Genomic DNA, 20,673 nt, shown 5'->3' with positions numbered 1-20,673 from the left:
AGTCACGATAGAACTGCCAGTATGCACAGAACAACAAACACATGAGAGGAATAATGGAAACATCAGATCAGATCTAAAACGAGCTCATGTTTACATCAGCCGAGAAGTCCGGTGCACCGTTGTCCCTTTTTGACGCTGGGCCTCCAGTCCTGTCACCCGGTCGCTTGCCTCGCCTAAATATGTGCATAACTCTCAAGAATTTCTAGTTAGAACATAATTTCAAAATTGAAAACAATGTATACCCTGCAAATCCTCCTCTGTTGCCACCGCGCCCACCACGGAATCCACCGCCTCCACGACCGCCAAAACCTCCTCCTCCAAACGGTCCTCCGAAGCCGCCTTGGGGACCATAACCACCATTTTGGAAATCGCCGTATCCCCCACCGTAGCCGCCTCCACCCATTCCATAGCCGTAATCTCCGTAGCCGCCTCCCATTCCATAACCACCACCGTAACTGTAGTCGTCGAAGCCCCTGCAAAAAACAAGGTTAAGAGACATTGGAAGGGAATATCTGGAGACTAACATATTCGGATACATGTTGTTGGCACGGCCACGACCGCCACCGAATCCACCAGGTCCACCGCCGTATCCCATTCCCATTCCCATGCCCATGCCGCGACCACGCATAGGCTTCTTCTTTTTCTCTGTCTGCGGCTTAGCTAGAGAGCAGTCAATATTTACACCTTCCAAATCCTTTCCGTTCCATTCTTCCAAAGCCTAAACAAAACTGAAATTGAAGGCAATAGTAGACTAAGTAAAGGTTTGTACCTTCAAGCACGGATCTCGCTCCTTGAAATGAACGAAGGCGTAGTCTTTAATTTTCTTTATCCGCTCGATCTCTCCAAATGTGCCGAAGATCTCTTTCAACTTCTCTTCGGTCACACATTCTTTAAGATTCCGAACATATAAAACTTTAACCTGAAGAAAAAAAAAATGCTTAGAAGTACTCACAAGTTGAACTAACATCAAATCAATAACCACAAAAAAATGACACCTACCTTATTCATTGTCTCTTCATCTGGTTCGTCTTGTTGCTCAGCCCAATCAACGACAAGTTCGCTGTTGAAAGGACGGATCTACAAAGATGAAAAGGTTACGTACTCATTGCGAAAGCAAAAACTCATAATTTTGATTTTTTTTTCATTTCTTATTCCTCATTTGGTTTGTCTTTGTTATAATCTGTGGAACTGGCTCATACACATGATCTGTGAGGAAAGAGCGACGACTTCAAACCATAAAACATATACTTCCGGAACTAGAAATCTGCTACTCAGACACTAATAGCTAGTCCCAAAAATCTCCTATACACAACCGACTCCTGCAGTCATTCCGAGATTACTGACCAATGCTTTGAATCACAGCCCCCACAGGGTAGATATTCAACCATTTTTTTTTTCTAAGTTTTCATTAGTTTCCCAACGAGTTCTTTCAATAAACCAAATGATTCACATCTGTTACTATTACAATTATTCGTTGTGCATATACCTTGTGCTGCTGAATTTTCCTTTTAGCATCTGAGGCTGTCTTGTGATCCGCGAAATCGACAAAGCAGAACCCTCTGTTCTTGTGGCGTTCAGTGGCATCCGGGATGGTGTAGACAATCACGTCCGTAACACCCTCTGCAAACAATTAAGGGAGTAGGCCAAACGGGTCGTACTTGAACGAAAACGTTACCTGACCAGCTAGCTGGCTTACCTAGCCCATCCACTGTTCAAAAGAAACGAACAACTCGAAACAACTGGTTCCAAAAACGACAAGGGCCTCAGCTCTTTTTTACCTGCGTGCTTTTTGAGCTCCTCAAGAATTTCGTCTTTAGTTTTCGACTTGGGGATGTTTCCAAGGAACAGACGTGTGTTTGCGACAGAGACGTTCACTTTCAGAGCTTTTCCGGGCAAAATTTCGTGTCCATCATACTAAAATCACAGCTTGTTCGTGCATTTTTGCGCAGTTTTTCAGTTTTGGCGCTGTTTTCAACGCATCTTTTCGAAAATTTTGATGAAATGGATGAATGAAATAAGTCGAACCATATGTGGCGAAATCAATGAAGTACAAGAGATAACAAGGACACCAAAATAACAAAACAATGAGGCAAGAAAGCGCGGCAAAAAAGGAGTCACGACTGCACAACGACTAAGAGCGCCCCCTAGACGCGAGAGAGAGACGAAAAGAAGGTAAGCGAATAACCTTCTTGGCTGCTTCAGCAGCAGAGGCCTTCTCACAGAACGTCAAGAACGCATATCCGCGGTTTTTGCCAGACATAGGATCCATCATCAATCGGAGATCCCAGATTTTTCCACACTGCTCGAAGAGGGGCACGATGGAATCCTCGAAGAGTTCGTGTGGAATGTGTCCCACATAGACCTAAACGATAAATTGCACTTGAGACCGACAGTTATCTACAAGTTGCAGAACATCGTAGCACAACTCAGCGACTGCCTCACGACCGTGTATAGTTGTAGGATAGCACAATGGAAGGTGGCATCCGAAGAAAATTCTTTCCTTTAGTAGTTCAAGTACCTTTATCCTTTCTTTAATAGTTTAAGTATCATGGTTTTGGGACGAGTTTTGCAAGTATCACAATTTAAACGCGAAACATTCATTGGGACTTCGGACGCAACTATTTATAGAGGGAATTCTGAGTTATTGCTCTAATTCGCTCCAGCTATAACCCAGGTATTGATGCAAATCACCCAAGAAAAACTCCGTCGACGCTGCCTCTAAACTCAATGCATTTATTTTCCTAACATTCTAACAATTTTTCTAACAGGCCATGATTCCTTAAGTTCGGACATCGGTTTCCGCACACTGTAATTACAGCTATAAAACAGTACCTCATGTCCCTGACCAGCAGGTCCAGTTGGTGGTCCTTCCCAGTCTGGGCAGGGACCTCCATATTTTCGCTGGCCAACTGTGATTTCCAAAGAGTATCCAGTTCTTTTCAAAATTTCAGCCATTTTTTCGGGATCTGGTCCAGTTATGAGCTTTCCTGCCATAACGGATTGTGCGCCCTGGTTGCGGACACGATCGCGGAAGTTGCGCATTAACGACATCAAGTACTGAGCCTTGTTTTGGACACCAAAGAGCCTTGACTCCTGAAAGGAAATGAGCAAAATGATATAATAATTGAGTCTGAACCAATCAGTTCGACATAAATAGATAACAAACCCTCAGTTGTTCAACTATGTAGCGAGCTTGATCTTCTGGGAAAGAGTTCATCATCTCAACCGCACGCTCGTCAACGTCGTCTGCTGTCATGTATCCGCTGTCGAAGAGCTTCATCAAAGATTCCGCAACTGACTTCTTCATTTGTTGGGAGATCAACTTCTTATATGTCTCATTTTCCTCATATTCCTGAAAACAAGATGTGGGCTCAGCCCATGGTAGAAATTGCAAAAATGCATTCTTCCACATTTATTCCGTTGACGCAGCCGTACACTTTTCATGGCACAACTGCCCTTTCGTTTCCATATTTTAGCAGGATAGTGCAAAAATTCTGCTGATACAGTTCTTCATAAGATATGCACAATAGTATTGGAGTATTGAAAACGCTAGGAATTATGAACGCTACCATTGAAATTAATTCCTCATGCATTTCAAAGATCACTGCCATACTCACGCGACAGAATTTTATGTTCTTATTTTGAAATAATCCTTCTTTATGGACGAACCCGAACGTAAGATTAAACGATGGTTTTTCGCTAAGGGCTTTTAGCCGAAACAATGCCGCATGTACTGACCGAACGACCATACAATCAACAGTTGCTAGACTTTGTGGAAAAACGGTGCAATCCTCCCATCTTCCTATCCATTTACGAGCGTATTTATGATAAAATAGTTCGCTTTTCCTTCCTATATTATCGCAACTCCACGAAGAGGAATTCAATAAATCTTTCGAAATTATATTGTTAACTAGGACAACAGCGATGATCTAGTAGAAGTTATCGATCACTTGCAGCATCAACTATTCCTAATAACGGATTTTCATTTCGTGAAATAAGGATTGCTATGCATAGGTGCAACGTTTTTGAATTTTAACACGAATCACAAACGCCTTTAACATAATATACATTAAAGCCAGAAACTATGCCGCTGACTGTTAATCACAGGCTTTCCTCAGGCATAAAGTATGCCTTCCATAACGTCATTTTTGTGTTTTCGACTTCGTTTGCGTTGCTGTGTCAAACTATAGTTGCAACTGATCCCAGCTATTCTTTCTGTTGTAAAAACTAACAGTTAATCGCACAATGTCTAGTCAGCATGAAGCTGAACCCAACTTTCTACTACCTCTATTACTTTCGATATCTCAAACTGTGTCACAACAACGTCCAAATGCTGTCATCATTCGATTAACTACTTCAGGTCATCATTGATACAATGACGACCTGTTAAAACAGCCTATACGATTCGGCTGTTTGATTCTATTTTTCTTTCCTGCTCGGTAAACAGAGCACGCCTTATGCGGAGCTTCTGTGTGCCTTAAAAAAGGACCCCAACTCACCGAAGTGGTCTTAGCTTCTTCCTTGTTGACGTTTCCATTCTGTTCCACTGCCTCTTCCTTAGGCTCAACTTTAGGTTGTTCCATTTCTACGTCAGCCATGATGGCAACTTAAAAACGTAAATGTAAGTTCAAAAGAATGTCATGAATTCACGACGAATACAAACGAAGTCCCGGCACGTTGCCAATGCAAAGAAAAAAGAATCACGCGAGAGACACCGAACACACGAGAGTCACACGACAGCAATGAGCATAAAATACTTTCATCACAACCGTTCGAACGAAGCAATTAATAACATTATACACTAAGAAAACATGCCTAAGGCGGAAGAGGTCAGCGAGGCCGTGACCGCTCGCGCCACAAAAAGGAACCGCGTGCGAATCGATACGCAACAACGCCGTCGCGTCGAGACCAGTCTAAGCAAAATCGCTGCAGACCTTTAGAATCTTGTTGCGGGACGTGTTAACTGGGGTGTCCTTTGGGTGGAAGGAAGTAGTTGCGCCTCAATAATGGGCAGGGACTGTGACAAAGAATAGGGGGATCGAGCAGCCCCACTAATTTAAAGAGAACTATTGTAGAGGGAGAGGGGATTCTCTGGTTTTGAAGATGGCTAGGATTGGAATTCTTTGGATGATCTGATGACAAAGATATCCACCTGCCGTGCTAAACGATATTTCATATTAATTTCAGAAAGTGAGACCGTCGCGTGCAGTCAGATTTCGTAACAGAACATAAGGAATTCCTAATCAAAAGGTAGTTTTTGGATTTATGAGCTGTTGTGTACTTTCGGGAATAAATGCAACAAGTTCTATTTGGTGGTAGATGAACCACGACGACCGAAAGGTTTGTAACAAAAGGGGAGTATTGATTAGTGCGGAGAAACGTGAACAAACGGAACATATGATCTGTAGAACCGATAATCTTTTCATGAATGGAATACGTTAAGGAGGAGCGAATTAGCAACCGACAGCTGTTCCATTGGAATAAGCAGCAATGGAAAACCACAATATGAAAACGGTACAAAGAGATGTCTTCTGACATTTAATCAGAATATGGAAAAGCTTCAAGGAAGAAATAGTCCAAAAAGAACTACAACCTAGAAGAAACAGGAAGGAATAAGAATGTTGAACAAGAAACCACATAAACAACAACCTTGAAACATCACACATCTCGAAAAAATAAAAGAGAAGAAGAATCTGGAGTAAAAAAAAAGCACGAAGATGGCGGGAATGTTGAAAACGGGCGGCACGTGAAATCCGAGCCGCACGTCGGGAAACCTTGCAGCGTTTGCAGACGTAGAGGAGCATTCCACATTACTACTGTATTTAATAGTAGAATAATAAAAGTTGGGGGTTTTGTTACTGGAAGAAGATCTATACTCAAACGTAAAACACATTCGTCAAGTTCTTTTTTCCCTAACATTACATCGCACATTCAATCAAGTCAGTTGTTTTAAAACGTTCATTTGCTGGATGTTCCCACCAGCGGTAGCTCAGTCGATGTCTTTCAGTTCTGGATTTGCGTTCTTCTCTCACCTAAGCGAATATTTTTCCTTTGACGTTCGACGCATGTCTCTTCTAAAGTAATATTAATGCAGAGTAATGCAGCTTCAACGGTGCTCTTAATTCTGGAAGCTCTACTTTTTTTTCTCAGTAGCTTTAGCCTGCATGTCTTAGATCCTTCAAGACTAATGCTTAGGTTTTAGAACTTTGACTAACTTAGTTATTTACTTCTAGAAATAAGCGCACGGTTGAGTGCCCCCCCACCCCCTCTCTCTCTCTTAATACACTCCACCCCGAGAATGGACTATTTCATTTCCTATGGACCAATGTTTTATTAGATTAACGTTTCTAGAGGATATCATACAGAACTGGTAGGATCCTGTACATCTTGATTACTCTAGTATCTAGACTGTTCCAATTTCTCGATTTGATTTTATTAATATGTATAAACCTATACTAATCGAGATATGTCACGTTCTAAACAATATGTGTCCCTAACAGGTGTTCGTCCATAATTCTCAGAAAACGAAGCTGATAGGAACTTTGCGAATTACATTTCTGATACATTCATGTAATATGCATGTGTTCATATTATATATTTATGTTTTAAGCTAGATATCACATTGCAAAACCGCCTCGTCGTTAATTTTCGGATATAATGCTCTTTTTTAAGCAGAACAATTTTTAGACGCAAAGCAGCCGCTCGTGTTTACATTCCCGTGCCCATGGGATCAGCTTAACATCGATAGATTGAGAAGTGTTTGTAAGGTGTCGGGGTTTTTTTTTCTGCAACACTACACACGTTTCCTTTAGACTTTCTATCCTGAGTATGCGGCGCCCGTAAGTCTTAAAATGGAAGGAGAATTAATCTCTTTCACGTATTTGTTGTGAGAATTTCATTTCTAGAAGTTAGTAAAAAAAACACTTCTTATTTGTTTTGATCACCTGCTTGCCCTGAGAATTCTTAATTATTTTGCGCTAACCATCGACGTACGTTGATATGACCTCATCTTTTGTCTCGATGACATCGTGCTGTGCTGCTCGTGTGACCCGCGGATCGCCTAAGCCAACATCACGCCTCACTTGAGGGATAATGCTCAACAGAAAGGCCATGAGAAAAAAAAAGATCCTACTTTTCTTGTGATACTCATCTGGTTAATGAGGTAGAATGAAGAAATAATATTTATGTCTTAAACAGTGCTAAAGATCCAGCAATAATGTGATAAACATTACCTATGATTTCTTACGGAAATTGCGTACATTTAAATTTGATTTATGGAAATATCTTGCGATATAACATAAAATATCAACTCCGAACTCAGCAGATAGCTCCGATGTTGTGATTTCTACTAATTTGTTTAGAGGATACAATTATGCAGTATCCTTGAAGGTTTTTCTTTCAAATAGTGAAATCTACAGAGGTTATCTGTGTCGAGTATGTTTCTGAGCAAATATGCTTCCCGGTATGCTATTTTCTCTTCTTTTCGAAGGGACGATTATCCAGTACTCTTGAAAGTTTTTTTTAATCTACTAAAGATACCTCTGAACTCAAACATGTTTGCCAGTACATCTGCTATGTGCTTCCTGGTAAGTTATTACATTTTCTAGAACAATAAGTTCTTTCTAATAATGAAGTTGGTCCTCGTGACAAGGGCAAAAATGAGAGCTGAGAAAAAAGGATTCATTTGACATTCTCATGGCTCATGGTAATAGAGTTTCAATCCTCTCGAAGTCTTTTGTTATTTCTTATGTGGTGGTTTTTCTTTTAACAGCATAAATGTTTATCTGAAAGGTCTCAGAGGTAATGTTAGGACCGTAAAATGGTTGTCTTACGTCTTAATGTCAACCGTATAAACTTTGTAGTTGCGAGGACGAGTTTACAGCACCAATCTGGTCTCTGATTGCACGCTTCAATTCAAGTAAACACGTGCATAGCAAATGAGACTAACTACAGATGGAATGTGTCAACTCATACACTACGAAAATCGAGTACATACTATCGGGAAAGATAGTAGCAGAAACACGAAAAAAACTTCCAATGGAAACAGAGCTCCTTAATATTTTCGCGTATTGGTCAGAAGATTAATGGTTTTTGTGGTATTAGTGGTATTTTTTCAATATATCTTTCAATATTTCAATATTCCTCAATATTTTCGCGTATTCGTGGTCAGAAGATTATTGGAAGTGGGAACAATCATGGTATGTTCCAAGTTCGACTTTCTTTGAATCGTGGCATTGTAGAGTTTGATTGTGTACTACTTTCTTAAGCTGAACCAACGTTAGCCAGAATAAAGATCAATAACAATCTTGGTTCAGCTTAAGAAAGTAGTACACAATCATGGTATGGTTGGGAAGAACCTCATTTGTGTCATACAATGTTTTAAAATCTCTGGATCTCAGGAAAAAAAAAACGAATGAGGAAGGTGAATGAGTAGAGAAGTTTAATATCATCTACCTGAAAGATATCTCCACCATTAATCGACTAGTTTTATTTCTTTTTTTCAACAATACTTCAATTACTTTGCGTTTCTGGAACCGATGTTTTCTTGACCACATTTGAAATCTGTTTTTTTTTTTTGAGTAGTGTTCTTATGATTCTCATCGTAGCCATTCAGCGAATAGGTCATCGACTGCGCGTCGACGTTCGACACGTTTGCTCCTGTGACTCACACACGTTATGACTTGTTCATCGTGTTAGACCTCGTGTGTGAACGGCTTCGATTTCTAATCATTATCCTCATTGTTTTACTATGGTATTGTTTGTCTAGTTAATCTCAAATTTCCTTCCGATGCACCTTTTCTTTTCTTTAGGAATCTCTCCCTCTCTTAAGAAAAAGAAATGTTCTGTCAGATACTTAATGTCTCGATTGTCTGCAAGACGGAGTTTACTGCAGAGAAATGGATAATTCTGATTCACGCTATTAGAAGTAGAGAGGGAAGAAGGAGGAGAAGTAGGCTGTTAGTGGTTTGGGACTCGACTACATAGAAGCGACTAACAGTCCCAAATCGTTCTCGATTGTAACTCTAGATGACTGTTGGACGGCTTAAGAAACAGCTCTACAGATTGACTGAGAACTTGTGGAATCGCTAGAACGTCTGGGATTTCTTAATTTAAAATATCGTACAAACTAATTGTACTAATTGGCCTCAAACAAACCAAATAATCCACAAGTGGACAGCTTATTCTTAATCTCAATCGAACTCTTTGATTCATTCGACTATCGCGTCTATTACATATAGAAGGCCATCTGTCGGAGATATTCAAAAAGTGACGCGTTTCCTGCTAGCCCCGTCGTGTTGGCAAAGTGCCAACGCTGGCGGAAATTTTGAACTGGCGCCATTCTGTGTATCCGACACACTCCGCCACCCCATACTCTCTCCATTATCGCATCGTCTGCGCACCTACGCTGACGCGCTATCTCGTCGCGCCGGCTCCGCCCTCGACGTTTCGGTCGAAAAGGGCGCGACGAACGCTTAGTGCAGAATGTTTCGTGGTCACTTGGGTAGTTGTTTCTATTTCTTCTGCTTTTAACGGTCGATCCTGTGTTGTTTCATTAGTTCTTAATCCTTAGAATACCATTTCTAGTTGAACTGTATTGAGTCCCTCCTCGTTCTTACTCTTATTTTCGTGTATGTGTGATAAGTCTTCGTGTATTTAAACTCAGTCGATCCTATTGCTTTCAGCACACATTTACAATGGGTCGCCCAAAGAAGGCTGCTGCTTCCTCATCTCCAAAGAAAGTGAAATCGCCAAAAATGAAGGCAGAACGAAAGAAGAAGGACCCGAATGCTCCAAAACGTGCTCAGTCGGCCTACATGTTATGGTTGAACGAAAACCGCTCAAAACTGGCCAAGCCTGGTATGAGCGTCGTTGATGTTTCAAGGGTGAGTAGCTAATTTTCTCGACGGTATTTGTTCCATTGTTCACAAGACTAGTGGTCACTATTTCCATCATGTGAGAGTTTACGAAACTAGCTTCTTGAGCACTTCAGGCCGCTGGTGTCGAATGGGCCAAGGTGTCTGATAAGTCCAAGTGGGAGAAAATGGCCGCTGACGAGAAGAAGCGATACGAAAAGGAGATGGCAGCATACAAAGCTGGGGGATCAGCATCTTCTCCGAAGAAGGCTGGAAAAGCTAAGGCCAAATAAATTGACAAAATGGAGACAAGCCTTCCTGTACCTTCCCGTTTATCCCTTTCTCACGATACCTCACTCTTTCATAGCCACCTCATTAGGTTGCGTTGTGGTATGACCAAGATGCAGCCTTTGACTGTATAATATATGTGTTAGTTTTTGGCAGGCTTTGCTTGCAACTGATGTTCATGTAAATGTCGTGGCCTCGTGTGGTTTTTGACCACCACTGCATTTTTCTTTCTTTGGTTCCATTCGATCTCTGAACGTAATAATGGGATGTTCAATAAAGTTTGGAAAATGTAAGTTGTTACTACATTGCGTAAATTATGTGAATTAAATCAACCAAAGACCTCAAAGAGAGGATAGAAAGTAGGATGAAGGAATGGAACTCGATTTGGGCCTACCTAAAAATATGGTGGTTCGTATGTGAGGATCATATAGATTGTGGTCACCCTAACACGGACAGCAGATCAATCGTGCATATGAGCAAGTTACATAGAACGGACTACCGCTTGTGAAATCTTATACTATAACATTCCATAACGACGTATCGATGTAGAATTCCTGGTTGGATCTTTTTTTTTGGATTAATAAAAAATAAACTTCTATCTGATAAAAGTAGGGGGATTGTACAGTCTAGCCGAGGTGCCTGAAGATCCAATCAGTTGAGTATGAGGGCATTGATAAAATAACATTACCAAAGTCTTTGTGGAGTTCTAGCTTTTACGTAAGGTGTTTATATTTGTATTCGACCTATGGACCTTATTTAAGGAATTCCCAGTGAGACCACTACGTTATCACTACCACTGCACGGAACTATTTCAGCTTTTGAGGAAGTTAAAGCTATGACGGTGTTCCTTATCACATTCCTTATCTTGCATCGATGTACCATGACCGTTTCCCGGAATTACACTGAATAAAAGTGATTTGAGCAACTGAATCGATAAATCGATAAATAGATAATTAGAGTTTAATTGCTTCAACACCAGAAGTATGCATAAGCCCTTAAAAAGAGTTAGATTCCAGTGTAAATGATCTTTTTAAATTCCTCGTTATAAACTCGTTTCACAATTTGTCGTTGAGAAATATAGTAATATAAGAATAGAAATATAGAAAATAGTAATATAAAGTAAAGTAATATAGTGGAGCATATTACGAAATTGACCATGTTTGGATCTCTTTGGTACTACATCACGAGCATGAGTGCGGTCACGCTCAATCCCCCCGCTAATTCTCCTGAAACAGTCTCCGGGAACGGTATTGTTGATCAAATTTCCCTACTAGGCACCTAAGAACGTGTCATATATCTCTAAGAAGCTTACACCCTGACCCTATTTTTTCGTGGAGAAATCCAATACCGTCAATTTCGTGGTATGCTACCTCTGTCTTGAGAGGGCTGTTTTGTTGCATTATGTCAAAGAATACATGGAACAACTCGTACGAGATATTTTTGTTTCCGGCGACCACTGGATATTGTGGATAGGATTTATTCGCGAGATCGATTTAGGTTGATTTTGAATATGAGCATGAAATCCACCTATATTTTTTCACTCCTACAGCTTCCCGCTTCCCTAAAGGAGTGCTTGACAATCAAGTGGCGCACTCCACAAAGCTTCAATGCTATGATGGAATTTTCACGGCGCTTGCGCTGTGTTCATTAGGGCCGAGCCTAGCAACGGAACAACAGCTTATCACTGCGTATTCGTTCGGTAATTGTCCATAAATGTTATGGTTCTAGTTCTACACTCATTACGTCACTAGAAATTGGTGTAAGACAGAGAGATTCACTTCTGGTTGTAACCTAGGAGTATGATTTCGTTCTTCTGTAATGATGATCAATTGCTGCAAATAAATGACTTCAGGGGTCCTATAAGGATTAGGAGATCCCACGAATAGAGAGAAGTAGCCATGTAGCGCACTAGTAACGTGGGAACGATTAGTTTCTCCCGGTAATCCAGAAAAAGACGTGCTTTGTGCAATCCCGTCTTATTCTTTCAGGGGTAATATGACGATGGCAATCTTCAATGCATCTAGGATTGTGTAGGTGGAGCAAATTCTGCTGCTTACTAGATATACAATAAGGTGTAAACATGGTTTAGTTGTGTAATCCGATGAGCTCGAAGCGGCGCGGTACTGATAGCAGTTGGAATCGATATGGGTCCATCGCGAACTGCAGCGAAGAATTCTGCTCGTAAGGGTCCTCCCACGATCGTAACCACTATGCTCCACCGCACCGCCTCGAGCACAGCTGTTTACGCAGCTGTAAAGTTCATAAAGTCCGAGTACTGGCTACAATTTGACGCCAGCAAGGCTAGTCTGAAAACTGTTTTGTTAGGTTAGAAGATTTATTTCAGTTTTACGCGCGACAGAACTAGTCACAATGTGTCTTAAAATAAATAAATTCTCTATTATCAAAACCTATAGTCGGGTCAAACCGACATGAATCACGAGTGTTGTCGTTGTTGCTTGGTGCATTTGCGTACGCGCACGAAACGCCGCGATGGAGGTAGCTACCAGCACTTGGAACTGAGGTGTAACCGGTCCGTCGCCAACTGCAGCGATGGGTGGTGCCAGCAAGGGTTCCACTAGGCTCCCAACCGCTACGCTTCACCGCACCGCCTCGAGAGAAACCGCGGACGCGATTGCGTACGTGTTTCATGTCGTTTTGACCTTACTATACGTCACGCTGAATCATTACACGTTGTGATTTTTGACGAACTCTCCTTCCCAGCCGAAATATGCTTAATTGTACTTGAAGATAAACAGCTGCCACTACCGGTTCGGATTTTTTACAAAAGAAATTCCACAGTATTCCTTTCCCTTCCGTCCTGCATACATACTCACTAAGACTAAAGGTGTTGGGATCTCTCCGACATAGATATAGGGGTGCACATAGTTCTCAGCTATCGTGATCACGCTCAACTCAGTCTAATAACCCAAAGAGAAAGTGGGAGAAACGGCCTTTCATCCGTGCCCCGACGACGTAATTCGTTCGGTGATGGAACGTATGTGATTCAGTAGCATCCAACATCCATTTAATATAACCCATAAAAGCAGGTTGCAGACGCAGCCGCTTTGCAGATCTCCATTGTTCTACTACCTCTAAGTTGCATCATAGAGAATAGGAGTACAGTCAAGGATGTTTCATAGTCGGGTCAAAACGAACTGAAGCAGTGTGCAGTTGCGTAAGCGGCTGCGGTGAAGGCGGCAGCTGGGATCGACTGAATATTTTGGGTGAGACTGCATCACTCTGTCGAACTCCTCTCGGGAAGTCCACTGTGAGATTATTGTAGATTGGAGTAATTCTGCTTGTCAAGTTCTATAAGTCACGAAGGAAAATAAGATTAAGGTCACCCTAGGGTTCCAAAACCCCCTCCTTTTTTTTTTAATTAAAAATTTTTTTTAAAATAAAAAAAAAAAAAAAAATTCAGTTTTGGAACGGTGTGTGTGGTCAATCGTACTGGACCCTCTTCGAAACTCTGCTTGCTCACATGGCTGTTCTTCGTCTAATGTTCTTGTTCTTGTTTCTTGTGATGAGCTTGAATATGACAGACAGTAAGCAGATTGGGCTATAGTAGCCGATGTCATTTGGGTCTCCCTTCCTGGTCAACAGCATTGCATTGCTGGTTTTTTAATTGCTTATGAACTTTTGCATTCCGACAGACAATGAGTGAAGAGCTTCGCCAGTGCATTGATGAAGATTGGCGATAGATTCTTCATATGTTCATACCTGATTCTGTCTGAACCGAGTGAAGTACGGTTCTCCCCTGACATGTCGAACTTTGAGAGGGAGGACCTCTGGAACACTTCTGACGTGCTCATTTTTCCTCAGAATCATTTGTGTTTACGGATGTTTTGTTTTGTTTTTTGTTTTATTGATAAAGTTTCGGCGGGCGCTACTCTTTGAGCATTCTTTTATTAAATCTCCGCAAATCTCGCGAGTTTGAACGTCTGTTCCTAGCTGTTTGCTGCCCGTGCAGTCTCATTCTGACGTATCAGCTCTAAATTTTTTGGTGGCCGTTTGGTGTTTCTTTGTACATCTTGAAGATGTTCTAGGAACCGATCATATTCGTGGTCGATGTTGTCCACTGTGATATCTTATTAAAAGCTCGATTAAGCGAAGAGGTCCCATATATGGTGATCCTGGGATTTCGCTTTGTGAACTTTGCGGGTTTTCTTGTGAAAGGAGGTCTTCCTTGAAAGAAACGATGGTCCGTTCATCCGCAGAACTTTAGTCGAACGCAGAACAACAGCGACGTCCGTTAGATAAATTATTTTATCGAAGATGTGTCCAATTTCATTGCGGTATTTCCACCGTGCGACTCCCACGTCCGGCGTAGAGAGGAGTGCTTCTGGAATTGCTACTTTGCGTGGATGGCCTTAATCGCTACGATAAACTCGACAAGCCCTTCTCACTGCTTGTTTTCAATACAGGCCATATTCCCCGATGTGAATTTCTCCAGGCGTTCTTAATGACCAATTTCGGTGTCAGAACTACGAACTTCACAACGGTTTAACGCCTCATAGTGGCGTGGATTTGACTCTGGAGGTCGAACTGCCATGCACCGCGACGGTACTTGTTGTGACAGGGTCTTCCAAGCTGAGACTCCTTGATCCGTATAGGTTTCCCGGCGACCTATGGTGAGAGCTAAGCTCTTCATGGCAAAGCTGCTTAGTTTGGGGGAAAGTTAGTTTCATTGGTTTTTCATTGGTTTTACTTGAATAGGCTGTTGTAGAGACCTTATAGATTTTAGGCTGCTTGCTCGTGGATGCGGCGCGTGCACAAGAGTGGGGCGTCTTCAGGTACCTCATAAGAAGAAAAAAACGCCATTTGCTACGCCGTTTTTCAGGATAATTAGGGTGGATCGAATGGGTCCGCGCTCATACTCGCAATCTACACATCGAACTCCTCTTTTCTCCAAGAGATCCCAACATCGTCAGTTTCGTGAAACGCTGTCATTAAAGGCAGCATACCACAAATCTAACGTAGCGAGGGAAACCGCTGGACAACCTGGAGATGGGGTTGTAGATTGCTGGGTAGGGGTAGTTCCGCTTATCTCTCCCTAATAGTTGTTCCGGCGTCAAAGACTCCGTTTTTTTATTACAATTTCAGTTGCCGCACGCCACGCTTGTACACTCGCCGCATGCAGCGGCGCAGCGGTCGAAAGGCAGTGGGTTCTTCTCGACTGCCTATTTAAGTGAAACCAACGAATAGATTACTGAGGGGACCAGAAAGTATACATAGAGGAGCGTTCTAACGTTAAGTCTAGGTAACTAAAGCGGTTCCCACGCCGTTTTTTAGGACGATTAGGGATGGGTGAGCGAAACCACCCCTGATCCCGCAATCTACAATCCCATCCCAGCTTTCCCTGCAGGTTCCCTCACCAGGTCAGATTCGTGGTATGCTGCCTTTAAAGGCATCACCCCACGAATCTGAGGCGGTACGGATTTCAAGTGGAGTATTCGTATCCGGGATTGTAGATTATGTAGAGAGGGGGATCCCGACCATTTCTTCCTGATTGCCTTAAAAAACGGCCCGGAAGATACGGCTTGTGGCGTCCCGGCGCGCTATTTTCTACAAGGAGTTCGATTGGAGCGCGCCAGCCTTGTGCACGCGCCGCATCTTCTGGGCCGTTTTCTACGGCAATTAGGAAGAAATGAACGGAATCACACTTCTCCCTATAATCTACTATCCCGTATAAGAACACTCCACTTGAAATCCGTACCGCCTCAGATTCGTGGTCTGCTGCCTTTAATCCGGCCGCAATCAACAATCTCATGTGGCCAGCCATCACATATTTTCTACATATGGAGGATAAAGCGCTTGGCGTTGATCAATTCCGTTTGGATGGATGAAGGCCTTCGATTTTGATCCAAAAGCATTAACATATCTGTGTTAAACACTTAATACTGCTCTACTCTCAGCGCAGATTGTTGTTGGTTATTCTTATTCTAGAAAATGAACTTATGCCTCCTCACGAAAGCAGCACTTATTTTATTTTGTTTTTCTGAAACTTTGAAGCAGTTTTACTTGAGGATAACATAACATAACAACTTCGCATTCATAGTTAACCACAAGCTTGTTCGTCAAACTCAAACGATTCTGATTTGAAATCGAACGTGTTCCCGCGTACCCAAGCGGATCAATCAACTCCATGGTTTCTATTCTTTGAAATTAATCTCTCAAACCAAATATATAGAAAGTAACGTTGAGAATCCGATGGTCACCTCACATTTTGTTCAAATTTGTTGAAGATGGTCTCACATTTCAAGAAGGAATCTCTTCCTTCTACTCACTCGCATTTATTTTATTTTTGTAGTCATTTCAAGAGATTGTTATTGACGATATCGGACTGGTTCAGCGTGAAAAAACTCATAAAATTTATGAGTGATTGAAATGTGAAGCGTGTTCTATCAGATAGGAGCTAGCATTCAATCCTTTAAAAACAATAGAGAATAGCGTTTAGTACGAAAGGAAAGATAAAAACAAGCTCCTTCAGGACAAACACCTAAGCAGCAACAGCATTTTTCAATGAAACACTTATTGTTTTCAAGCACAATTTCCATTTCAAGTGGAATTTACAATTCAAGTACTTTAAAGGCATCACCTCAGGAATCTGAGGTGGTACGGATTTCAGGTGGAGTATTCGTATACGGGATCGTAGATTATGGAGAGAATAGGGTGATTCCGTCCATTTCTTCCTAATTGCCGTAAAAACGTCCCGGACGACCCCCCTCCTTTCTATCCAGAGTGCGAGCCTACTGTATGTTTTCCTGCCCTTCTTGTTGCTCTATTTGAATTAGTAACTTCAACAACTCTCATTATTTATTATTATTGTTCTCATAATTACTCGAAAATGTGTTTGTTTTAATTAATGCGTCTCTATAGCCACTTCGTCGAAGCATGCTCACATCCCCTCATGCACGTTCACTGGAAACGTAATATCTTGGAGGCATATTCACAGAAAAATCTCCTTCCCTAGTGGGATGTGCTGTGTCGACGGAGGGAGATATGATCTTAGAGGCGGTCCTTCCATAGTACTCCACATAAAAGAGCTACAACACGAGTCACGAGACGCTGCAACCACAATGACGCCCTTATTTGAGGAACGGTTGCTTGTGGGCGTGGCCGGTACCTGTTCCCTATTCGCTATCGCTGTTTGTCTGCTCTCTATTCCGACTATGATTGAAGAAATGAGTGACGTTCAAGCAATGGTAAGACTATGTATTTAGGATTAAATCGATAATTACTAGTTAGCTGATTTCCACATGACCACAGGTCGATGGTGCTGTGCGAAGTTTTCGTGTTGATACCGATATAGCATGGAACAATGTGATGGAAGTAAGAATGGCGATAGAACCGCCGAGAATGTCACCTTCCGATGTGTTGACGTCGATATTTCGACCTAAAAGAGCTAGCGGTATTTTTGCCGGATTACCACCATGGTGTGTATGTGAATTGACCGAGCCGAAATGTAAACCTGGACCATCAGGGATTCCTGGACCACCTGGGTTACCTGGTAGGTCATTCTGGAGTTTCGTTTTCATATCTGGAATTTGCTTAGATTGTTGAGAGAGCAACACATAAAAATTCTATTCTTTTTTCACTCGAGAGTAGGACCATGCTATTGATTTTCCTTGTCTAACATGCAGTATCTCTAACGAAGGAATTGGAGCAATTCGGACGTGCGTTGCGGTCGTCAGTGTCAACATAAGTATACAACAACTATATACGATAAACGATAGGCAATGAAAGCGCTTGTTGACACATTTTTTCAACCGTCTGACTGAATTTTAGGTTCCCTAGCTGTAGTGTGTCGAAGTTAACATGCGCATATAATTGGAGCAGATCGGGACTCCGCGAGAAAACAGCGAAGCTGGGATAAAATTTTCGGAGAGATTACAGTGATTTGAGCAAAATAGATATGCATTTTGTAGCGAGAAAATGTCATTTATGTTAAAAAAATGTCGAAAAGAATGAAAGAAAAAAATAAAATAAGCCGTGAGAGAAGAAAAAAGGAGGTTGGGCAAAAAGTTCGTTGGAAATCAATTTACGGAATGCAAAAAAAAAGATACTGGAACGTTATCAAACGGTCGAAATATGAAGAGAAGATTTTTTTAAGATCCGCATCGGTGATAAGATTTGAATGAAGTATCTGATTATTATCAAGCTGGGACAGCCCATAATAGGAAAAAAAGACTTAGAGTCCTTCACCAACTTACATGTGACCTCCATTCAACTACCATAGGAAGCCTCTTGGTGGCCATTAATGCTCTTCACAAGAGAAACTGAATAGTTTTTATAAAATTCCCCTGGCAAACGCGTTGCTTTTTCTAATCCATGAATTTTCAGGTGAACCAGGACCAGACGGACTTCCCGGAGAGGATTATAAACCAGTTCCCGGAGCCGAGTGCGGAGTACCAACCGAGTGCGTCAAATGCCCAGCAGGACCACCAGGTGCTCCTGGACCAGGAGGCCCACCAGGACCAAGAGGTTCAGAAGGAGAAATCGGGAAAGCAGGAGAAGCGGGAAAACCTGGGAAGCCTGGACCACCAGGGTCCGAAGGTGAAAGAGGCAAAGAAGGTCCCAGCGGAAAACCCGGTACGCGTGGCCCACCAGGTCATGCGGCTATCAAGAAGTTCAAGGCTGGAGTAGGTCCTCCAGGACCACGCGGTTGTGTAGGAAAACCAGGTAAACCTGGATCACGTGGGAAACCCGGTCCTCCGGGAGCACCCGGACCAACGGGTGAGATGGGAAAGCAAGGGTCCGTCGGTGAGCCTGGTAGCGTCGGTAAGGAAGGTCAGGAAGGAGAGGAAGGACTACCTGGACCTGATGCACATTACTGCAGTTGTCCACCACGTACTCTTCCTTATTTAAAAGTTAATTAAAACCCTTACAGTGTTGTTGTAGTTTCGGTTTTTTAAAGATATTCTTCCAGTTGGTTGCACAGCTTGATCATTAAACGCATCAAGAATCCACGAAAAGTAAGTCTATATTTGCTCATACCTCTTTTCTAATCCAACTTACTCCGCTGTGAAGGTCTGTTTCATTAACAACGCTGTATACGAGTATCGTAATATTCATAGTGGAAACTTTGGAACTCAAAGTTTGCAGAACCCGACAGTTTAGGTACCTTAGCATGTCTTGCTGCAGTGCCACTGCTTCCTTGCGAAAACTGGTCCTCAGCCAATAAAGTCATGAATGGAACTGGCGAAAGATCGCGACGGAAAAAATATACTTCCACAAAAATGGATGTACTACCGTGAAAGATGGGTACACTGCTGCATAAACGAGGTCCGCTTTTCGCATTCTTTCTTTTTCTTATAGCATATTTTGTCGACTAACTAATATTCATGGATCGATGTACTGCTCCTAGCACTAGCGCCAATTTCAAGCGGATATTCATCGCGCACTTATTCGAAAAATCTTTCGTGACAGACACACATGGATTGCAATCCCGAGAAACAAAATGAACAACATAATGCTCACTTCGAAATCGAGAAGTTACTTCGGAACCCTGGTTTTACAATGAGGGCAAAAAGTAGTCACAACTTCCATCACATTGTTTTTTCAAATGCAAAACAATTTATATTTTCCACTGCGTGCATCACCCAGCATCCTAATTTCGTTCAATCTCCATACAGCACTCATCCTAAGTCTATTCCATCTGAATGTTTGACTTCTTAATCTTTTGTATACTTTGTTGAATTCTGCTGAGATAAGAGGGACGGCCTCAAACACAGAAAAAAGATTTTAAAAAAGGAACGAAGACATGAACCGATAAGTTCAGCGACAACAACTGAATTTATCTACTGAATTTATCTACACGTACTGCTGTCTGCGTTCCGCACTAATTGGAGGCTAAATTCTAAATGAAAAGTGAAAGTAGTGGTTCATTCATAAAACTTTATTATATTTCGTATCAAAAAACAACTTAGACATCAAACTTTCGATAACGGAACCGGTACATCAGGGAGCGAATGAGAAGAAAAAGGTAGAAGAACTCACAAAAAAATAACAGAAATATGATGGCATCTCTTCTACAAGTGATGCAATCATGGCTACACTCAATGACGACGGAACGACATTCTGACGACAACCTCACAACACATCTCATACTGTCACGTATCTATTATTAATAAATGCGTGTACGTGGTGTGGTGTGCGGTGACGATGGCGAAGTGGGCGCACGAGCTGGCGAGCAGGCGGCGCTGGCGGGCACAAACGACCTGGCGCATCTCCTTGGCGTTTTTTTTGCGTCGAAGTTTCCTGTTACCCACTAAACGCAAAAAGAGAAAGCTCCAAAATACGCACGAACAAATACAGATGAAGATGACGAAACACAAATAATAAGGGAAAACAAAAAAGAAAACATTTGTCTGAGTACGTGTCAGTATAGTCAGTCACAAATTGTCAAGTTAATAAAAGCTGCTACCAAAACACACGCACACATCGACAAGAGAACACCGTACTCCTGAAGGCGGTATAAATATTACATGAAGAAAAATAAGGATCAATGATGGACACCAAGAAAGAGAAG

The 20,673-nt window shown here is 42.0% G+C and overlaps 3 protein-coding genes across 4 annotated transcripts; 2 read left to right on the top strand and 1 right to left on the bottom strand.

The window, feature by feature from the left end:
• Positions 1–73: 73 nt before the first annotated feature.
• On the bottom strand, positions 74–7,112 carry RB195_004528 (uncharacterized protein; the record flags this gene model as incomplete). 2 transcript variants are annotated; one of them, XM_013444520.2, is made up of 12 exons in its annotated part: positions 74–173; positions 243–473; positions 525–718; positions 770–919; positions 1,000–1,077; positions 1,487–1,620; positions 1,779–1,914; positions 2,186–2,362; positions 2,833–3,093; positions 3,167–3,352; positions 4,500–4,606; positions 6,983–7,112. In XM_013444520.2, the coding sequence occupies 12 exons, from the start codon at positions 7,110–7,112 to the stop codon at positions 74–76; spliced, it is 1,884 nt and encodes a 627-aa protein (XP_013299974.2). The 2 variants fall into 2 exon arrangements, with proteins under 2 accessions (XP_013299974.2, XP_064033672.1); XM_064182405.1 differs by having other exon boundaries at positions 537–718.
• Positions 7,113–9,695: 2,583 nt separating this feature from the next.
• RB195_004527 (uncharacterized protein) lies at positions 9,696–10,147 on the top strand (the record flags this gene model as incomplete). The annotated part of the gene is made up of 2 exons (XM_013444521.1): positions 9,696–9,884; positions 9,992–10,147. The coding sequence occupies 2 exons, from the start codon at positions 9,696–9,698 to the stop codon at positions 10,145–10,147; spliced, it is 345 nt and encodes a 114-aa protein (XP_013299975.1).
• Positions 10,148–17,119: 6,972 nt separating this feature from the next.
• RB195_004526 (uncharacterized protein) lies at positions 17,120–19,021 on the top strand (the record flags this gene model as incomplete). The annotated part of the gene is made up of 3 exons (XM_064182404.1): positions 17,120–17,347; positions 17,412–17,652; positions 18,486–19,021. 3 exons carry the CDS (start codon positions 17,120–17,122, stop codon positions 19,019–19,021), a joined length of 1,005 nt encoding a protein of 334 aa, XP_064033671.1.
• Between the last annotated feature and the right edge of the window lie 1,652 nt (positions 19,022–20,673).

Source organism: Necator americanus, chromosome I, assembly GCF_031761385.1.
Source record: "Necator americanus strain Aroian chromosome I, whole genome shotgun sequence".
NCBI lineage: Eukaryota > Metazoa > Nematoda > Chromadorea > Rhabditida > Ancylostomatidae > Necator > Necator americanus.
The sequence above is the reverse complement of the archived record's forward strand: the minus strand, read 5'-3'. Positions and strand labels throughout refer to the sequence as shown.